At 35.7% G+C, this 8,052-nt stretch overlaps 1 protein-coding gene across 1 annotated transcript; it reads right to left on the bottom strand.

The window, feature by feature from the left end:
• Positions 1-1,000: 1,000 nt before the first annotated feature.
• Positions 1,001-7,545, bottom strand: LOC128296946 (uncharacterized). The gene is made up of 3 exons (XM_053032482.1): positions 7,511-7,545; positions 7,351-7,440; positions 1,001-7,192 (listed from the first exon to the last, which is right to left on the bottom strand). The coding sequence occupies exons 2-3, from the start codon at positions 7,356-7,358 to the stop codon at positions 2,329-2,331; spliced, it is 4,872 nt and encodes a 1,623-aa protein (XP_052888442.1). The 5' UTR covers positions 7,359-7,440; positions 7,511-7,545; the 3' UTR covers positions 1,001-2,328.
• Positions 7,546-8,052: the final 507 nt, after the last annotated feature.

Consider the following 8,052-nt stretch of genomic DNA (forward strand, 5'->3'; position numbering starts at 1 on the left):
TCATTTTAAATGAGCAGCACTTATACTTAATAAGCATACGCACTTACAACGCATATGACATATGGCAAGACATCATAGATCAATATGCGGCATCAAAATACGAACAAACGACGGTCGGACGAAGGTTCACTATGGCACCTTTGCTCGCCTGTATTAAGCCAGACTTGTATTGCATTTGCAAAACGTTGAAAAAATGCTTTGTTTACTGCAGCGGTAACACATAGTTCAAACATTTCGTTTCTATTAAATGACAAAAATCACGCTAATGCACCACATATCCAGGCAAATCACGCACATTTTATTTACTGGTATCATTATCTCTTGATATTTAAAATATAGCATACACGAAACTGCAGCAGAATGCGTTTTAAACGCAGTGTTTATTGTACCTGTGCTTGCGTGAAAATAACTCATCAAAATAATAATCATTTATTTATTAATTTACTTATTAATGAAACTAGATTTACATTTAACTAATTTATTTTAAAAATTTAATTTATTTGTATTACGTATTAATTTCAAAGAAAACCCTTTCTTTTTTCATTCCTGTTCAAGAAATAAATCATTTAATTTTTAAATCTTTAATGCGAGTCTTTTTATACGAACATAATTACGTTGAGTATCTGTAATGATGCAGTATAAGCCAATGTAAACATAACAAAACCACTGCTGGTAGACCCTACTAATTTATCGCACATCACCAATAGTTATGTCATTATGACAGAGGCAATGTTAAAGCGGAGTTTGTCGTATTAGGGACCCGACAATTAGTGTACTAATTGAGGCTGTTGTATATGCACTCTATGTTATTAGCTTGGCGCAATATGCACACATCATCAGCGCTGTACACGAACGGTTGAACAGATGCACCAGGCAATGAGCTCTATGCACGTGGCCTCTGTAATGTTTTACACATATTATTTATGAGTTACACGACGGTTTCGAATATTCATCAAAGATTTCATTTTCTGGGAGATAAAAAATCCCCTTTTTAAAAGATTATTTTAAGATTTATTTTTTAACTGTACAGTAAATACCCAAACTTCGGGGATAAACCGTTCCAAAGAAATTATCGCGTATCGCGTATCTGCGTAACTCGAATTTTCTTTAAAACATCGTTCATGTGTCGTATTAATAAATCGACTACTAATTTTCACGTTATGAGGCACCTTTAAAATTGATATTTCAATGTTTTTTTTCGAGATATGCAGTTAAATAAAAACTAACTTTTATAATAAAGCAATATGGCGAAGGGGATTTTAGGGATTATTGAAAAATGCTATTTAAAAACTCCACAAAAAAACTCCGCAAAATGCCTAATTTATAAAATCCGCGTATCTCTAAATTTGCGAATGTTAAGCACCGTTTATTTCGGGTAATGAGTATATTATAATGTTTTGGCTTTTCCAGGTTAACGATAGAAAACAGTTCTGTTTGACTGTTTTGTGTTATCTATCTAATTTCCAAATGAAGAACTGTTGTTTTAAAGGGTTTACAACTGTTTAAACTTTTTAAAGAGGTAAACAAAGACAGTGCCAGTTCTATTAAACATTACCGATCAAATTTGTTCCTTTTATTTGTTAAATTATTATTCCGACGGTACGGGATTTATAGACCTCATTTATAGGTTTTCTGAATGTATAAGTAAGTGTATTTCAAAACACGGCGAATACCAATATCTAAAAACTTTAAAAAAATCATTTTTATCCCGGTCTGCATCCATTGTGCAAGATGTGCTTAAGTAATTTTACATATTCGATAAAAGATGCAGCAACAGTGATTCAACAGCACCATTAACAATCTCACAATCAAATCTGCAAAAAAATGTACATGATGATCTGGGAGATGTAAAGAACCTTCTATTCTACGGCTACACAAGTACAACCGAGCAAGCTTTTTATTACAATTATTGCTGTGTTTATTAAATTTATTAAAAAGATATCAAATTGGACCCCCAATATTTTATTAAAATTGCAGATATTTGTTACAACTTGTCTTAAAGCTACAACCATAAACATTCAAAACATTTATTATGTACAAGGAAATATTATACATTCATAAAATAATTCGTAACATAGGTATCGTAGTACAGTAGTACTGGTTGTTAATACTATAACAAATTAATAACTAAAACACTACCTGTACAATCATCACGAATAAAAAAACTGTTTTCCTTTCATAAAAAATATCCGTTTTGTATATGGATACAAAAACTATGTTATTCTACCCCTTAAAATACCTCCTTTTACTGCTATGTATATATATGTATAAAACATGCTACAAATGTTCGTACTACTAACAAAATTATCCACAAATCACTAAACCACATCAAATAATCGGTATACTTTTATCGATATTGAAATAAACTGCATGCCACATCTCATCTTGCGTATAAATTGAATAATTATACCAAGAATACAAAACGCACAACACAATGTTCGAGTCATAACTTAAAAGCAATCGCTGTATGATATCCATCACTGCACCTACTTTTCCCATATAAGAAAGGTTACAGTATCGTGTTTGAAATAGCATTTGTGATGCCAAATAATTTTCATTAGCAATTGCAATATCAAAAACACTCTCACCTTTTATACTCAAAGTTTCAAAACCATCCACATGTTCCAAATGTTGAAAATATGCGAATACTTTGGGCACACGCGAAACAAATTTATCCGCACAGGTCGCAAGATAGTGATAACCATTCCAATGATTTAGAACATTGATCTGCTTTGGATCAAAACCTTTAGCAATCAAGCAAGGCAACATGTAGAAGCAACCATTTTGAGCGACCATTTGAAGCAAATTCCGTCCTTCGTGATCAACACTGTACAAATCGACCGTTTTGTCGAGAAGATATCTGAAAGCTGACATAGATTTTTTATGACATAGAGGCTGTGATTTCGGCAACAATCGCATAATCGTAACAATCAATCGATTAGTAACGGGCATTTTTGTCTTTTGCAGTATGTAACTGGCTATCTGTACACTACCGACGTGGATCGCTCTGGTTAATAAAAATTCTATGACTATTTCAGCAACATTAAAATCAAAGTCATCCAACAATGAATATTCCGGTACCGACAGATTTACATTGTTGCTGCTTAATACGCAACAATCATTTTCGAATGAATACTCGATTTCGATCGAATTGTTTTCATTTTGAGCGTCAATTTCATCAATAATTTCGCTTTCTTCAACGTTTATAAATTTATATCGGATGCATAACTGTTGAAAGATTGTTTTGAACAATTGCTGTTGATTTGATTTGAAACGTGCAATACGTTTGGCAACTAAGACAACGCTTGAAATGTTATTAATCCAAGGCAGGGGAAAGCTGCATCGATCAGCAAGATAAGTTATAATATCGTGAGCTTTTCTCTCGAATGCCAACTGATACAAACGATCAACCCATCCATCCAAAACCTGCACCGGCGGTTGACCAGACTGTGAAATTAGCTGATGAAATATTTCTGGAAGATTCCATGCTGCGCTAAATTCTAGCAAAGATAAAGATTCAAATTTCTTACGAGGTGAATAAATATCTAGCTTCCGCTCGATAATTAAATGCCTTACAAAACGTGTGCGCATAGCATTTGCCGCATCAGGCTGTTTTCCATAATGTTCCAAGAAGAAGGCGTAATTAGTTCCTTGAAATAACAAATTATCTACATCATTAGAATACAGCTGCTCGAACAAGATTTTTTCATTAAACCGCACGCCTAATTTTAATAAATAACCTATTGCTAAACCATCGTTCAAAATAAATGCATAATCTAAAGCATTCCACTGAAATAGCTCATCAGTTGCATGGCCGGGGTTTGAAAGCATCTCTTCTTCATTAGGTAGAGACATTTGATACATCCAATACGAATGTGGTAAGTGCAACGGCGAGCGACCAACTTTATCCTTCTCATGAACCGCGTTGGGGTTTTTGCGCAATATTTTGCTAAATTGTTGGGGGGATTGGTTCAATACTGCCCAGTGCAAATCACAACCTTCGCTTTCGCGCAGTATCATACGGTTGAAAAAGTCACGCATTTTCTCCAAAGAGTCCGTCCAAATTACTTGAGACTGAAAAACGCTCTCGTTTCGAAATCGTTTCCTATTTCTGCTAAGCCAACAAGCGGCAAAATACTCTGCGAAGATCCGATGTACGAAATGAGGTATACCGTCTCTTATCCCTTCGATAATACCTGTTTTTTCGTCCCCTCCAATCACGTTCTCGATAAACTCTGTTGCAAGCTCCTGATCTTTGGTGGACAGCAATTTTTCCCTATCGGCATGGTCGAAAATAACGAACATGGCCAACAGAACGTGTCGTTCTTTCAGTAATTTGATTGAACGCTCTTCACTTTGCCTTGCCGCAGGTGTCTTAATAGCCGAATCAGTTGTACCGGATTTGACCGTGTGCAAAATATGAAATTTGCGATCAATGAAATGTTCCACCAGTTGCATAGTGTCAAGCTTTGCGTTCGCAAACAAATTTTTCGATATCGTGTACAATTTAAAATTGATGTGCTCCCTCATCGTGGGTAAGAGGATATCTTGTGCTAGACATAACAACAGCGGAACAGTTGATAACTCATTTAGCATTTCGGTAATAACAATATACAGCACAGTCAACACATACATGCATTGTTCCCTTTCACAGTCTTTGTAGTTGGCTACATTATTTAGAAGAAATTTGTGCAGCGACAGTATTACATTATCACGTGAAAATGGTTTCAAGCGATTAATGTTACAATTGTTAAAAGTCTTTCTAATTTTTTTTTCTAAATCCAACGGTCGACTAGACAGATAAATGTTTCGAATTCTCTCCAACTGCGCAAATCGTTCGATACAACACAAAACCACATCGTCATAATTTGGTGCAATCTCATCATACCCGTCAAAAATTAATACGAACTGCTGTTCGTTAAACTTCGCTCGGAACAAACGTAACTCGATCAGTTGTCTCATTGGCAGCTCTTTTGTTTTAATCTCATCCAATACTATACGGCCATTGATACATGTCAACAGTTCCGCACACTGATCAGCCTCCTTACGCTGAATATTCGTTTCCTCCTCTGTTTGTTTATTTACACTTGGAACGAAAAGTGCAAGATGAACAAGTCTGTACAATAGTCTCACGATCCCTGTATCGTCAATGGTTTGTACGCCGATGTTGTCCAACCGTTCAAAATCGGACGTATATTCTATTGCATTCAATTTAACCACATATAGGGCACGATCCAGTTTCGCCAAACGCCAGGCTAACCAGGTGAAGTAGCATGTTTTCCCGTGACCTGAATCGTTTAGGAAAATAAAAACATTGCCATTATCATCTTTTTCGAAACCAGGTGGAATGGGATCTTCCTCGCTCATAGCCAAGACACGCTGTACCTCTGAAAAGGTGGTATTATTATAATCGATCAATTCTGCCATTTTTTCAAAAGGTACATCTTTGTCTTTAGTATATGGTAAATCAATTCGATGGTTGTTCATAAGTAGTGGCACGTTCTCTAACTGCTTTTTACGGTCATTGTCCTCACAATAATCACGATGAATGTACCAGTGATTAATCTGGTCATAGTTGTACTCGTTTAGATTTTCTTTTTTGTCACTCGATTGGTTATAACGTTCTAACACAGTTAGTAAAAAGCACAAATCATCTGATTCGTCCACAATTTGTCTAAGTGGGGTATCAGTTCCAAATATAATTTTATGGTTATTGCCTTCAAAAACTTGACGTGAAGCCTCGTGCGTGAGATCATGGACGGAAAATGTCTCGCAATGATTGTCCTTTTGCTGGTTTTCAGACATCTTCTCTACAACAACGATTTTTTGTTTAAATTTTTTCGACAATTTCTCAATCGTATCGATTGAAGGCAGTTTTGGTTTTCCTACAACCGTAATCACTTTGATAGTAGGATGATTAACATCTCTAAGGTACGAACACCAATCTTGCAGAATATCGATTAACTCTTGATTTTCTTCAAGTTTTGAACCATCAACAAATAATGCTTCGCATTCAAATAACAATAAGGTTTGAGCTATAATAATAGAGCTTATTGTTGAATCAAGATGGCTGTTCAATTCATAAACTTCGTCAGCATCAGCGTCCCCAAGGAATGTAGCCAATTTTGAACGAATTAGTCTCTCCGCATTTATTTCAATGTGTGGATATTTAAGGCGTAATGATTCAATGTATTCTTTTGAGGAACTGCTTAATCGACCACACTTAGTGTTGTCGATTTCATCTATAAACGTTTTCTTTAATAATGGAATATCAATTGGCATTGATTCCAGACTCTTCATTGCATCAATCATTAACGTATGCAACCTATCTCTAATTATTGTAGAGCTACACCACTTAGGCAGCAATTCAACTGCCTTTCCATAAAGTTCTTCTTCGTTAAGTGAATTGCAAACAAGTACGAATGATTCATAGAACTTCTCTAGTTCCCTGACTAAATTTTCTTCTTGGAAAATCGCAGAACAAGGCAATTTACTATCATTCTTGGGTACAGTTTTCTTTATAGCTGCCTTCAATTTCTCATGAGCTGCGTTGCGATTAATTTGGTAGCAGGTTGCCCCAATGTCATAGCAAAACTGTAATCCATCGTCTACATGAATTTTTTTAACCATTAACCATTTTTCTAAGCTTTCATCCAACAATGCATTAGTACACAAAACGTATGTGTGGGTGTCAGTTTTTAGTTGTTGGTCAACTTCTAAAAATGAGAGGAAGTATTTTGGAATCGAAAACGCAGAATTACTGCTGTTCGAAGGAGCAAGTAGCATACTTTTTGTAAGTTTGGACTTTTTGTCCTGTTTGTGTTTTGCCTGTACACAGACGGTTCCCGTTGATATTGGTGACGAACGGTAGTGATACATGATGTCATCGAAATCTTTTCCAATTGGATCCTCCATTCCGACAGCAAAGTCAAAACCACGGTCCTCCTGATACATTCGGAACCCTCGTAATGTGATCACCAAACCCAATCGCACTTGATACATTTCACCATGGATTGTGGACCTTCCTTTACCGGTACTTACAAGATCCGATAATGATGATTCGGCATTATCTGTACGTTTTTCAAGGTCAAATTTTCTTTGCGCTGTTGTTTGGTTGTTATTTGCGCTTATGCTTGGCAGTGATGGTTGTTCGTGGCTGCTGTCGCTACTGGCTTTGCGAAGCATTTTGTTTCTAAAACAATAAATTAGTATTACGTTAAAGACGCACAATATAAACTGACTACATGGTGGCAGTGAGAAAGTGAATTTTAAGAGATTAGAAATAAAAAAAAAAACAGAACAGTGTGCCGACAGTATTGTCACAAATCGGAAAAGAAAAAAGTGACTCACCTAAACATTCAACTTTTTTAAAGTGTAAATCCCAGACTTTCTTTCTTCTGTATGATACTACGTTATGATCAATGTTCGTTCTTCGATTAACTAAAAATACAAAATATATAGATTGATATGAGAATTCAAAATAAATAAATGAAAACGTTTTAATTCTTACCGGGTTTGCGGCCCTGTTTACAGTTTCATTCTGTGATGACAGAAGATTAACCAGTGAAAATAATACAGGAATCAAAAGAGAAAAAACCAGATAGCGATTTGCACAGTGGATGCTTTAGTGGACATTTGTAATGGAGATTTTGTTTTTTATTAAATAATCCTCAACTCAATCCGGATTAACCGGGTCATCACATATATTGCTTAAATAGTACAACGCCTCATTATTAAACGTTTACTGTATAACTGGAGATTTTGTGTTTTTATAGTTACGCGTAATGCGTGGATGGAACGCTCGATCATTTTTATCATAAAGTTTTTTTTTATGGTTTATGGATACGTTGTCTTCCGTCCTGAAGTAATTGTTTGGAATGGAGGTGTGGATGATTCGAACCTTCTGTGTTCGGTGTTAACCGACATTTGACGGGATTAATACAAAACATACAACAAATAGGTTTGGACGGACTGCAAGTGGTTGTCTGGTGTCTAGCGCTGATCTGACGAACAAACAATTGTTCGCTTAACATGTAACCAGAGGAAGGTTTG

The sequence above is a fragment of the Anopheles moucheti genome, chromosome 2 (genome assembly GCF_943734755.1).
Source record: "Anopheles moucheti chromosome 2, idAnoMoucSN_F20_07, whole genome shotgun sequence".
NCBI classification, from domain to species: Eukaryota; Metazoa; Arthropoda; class Insecta; order Diptera; family Culicidae; genus Anopheles; species Anopheles moucheti.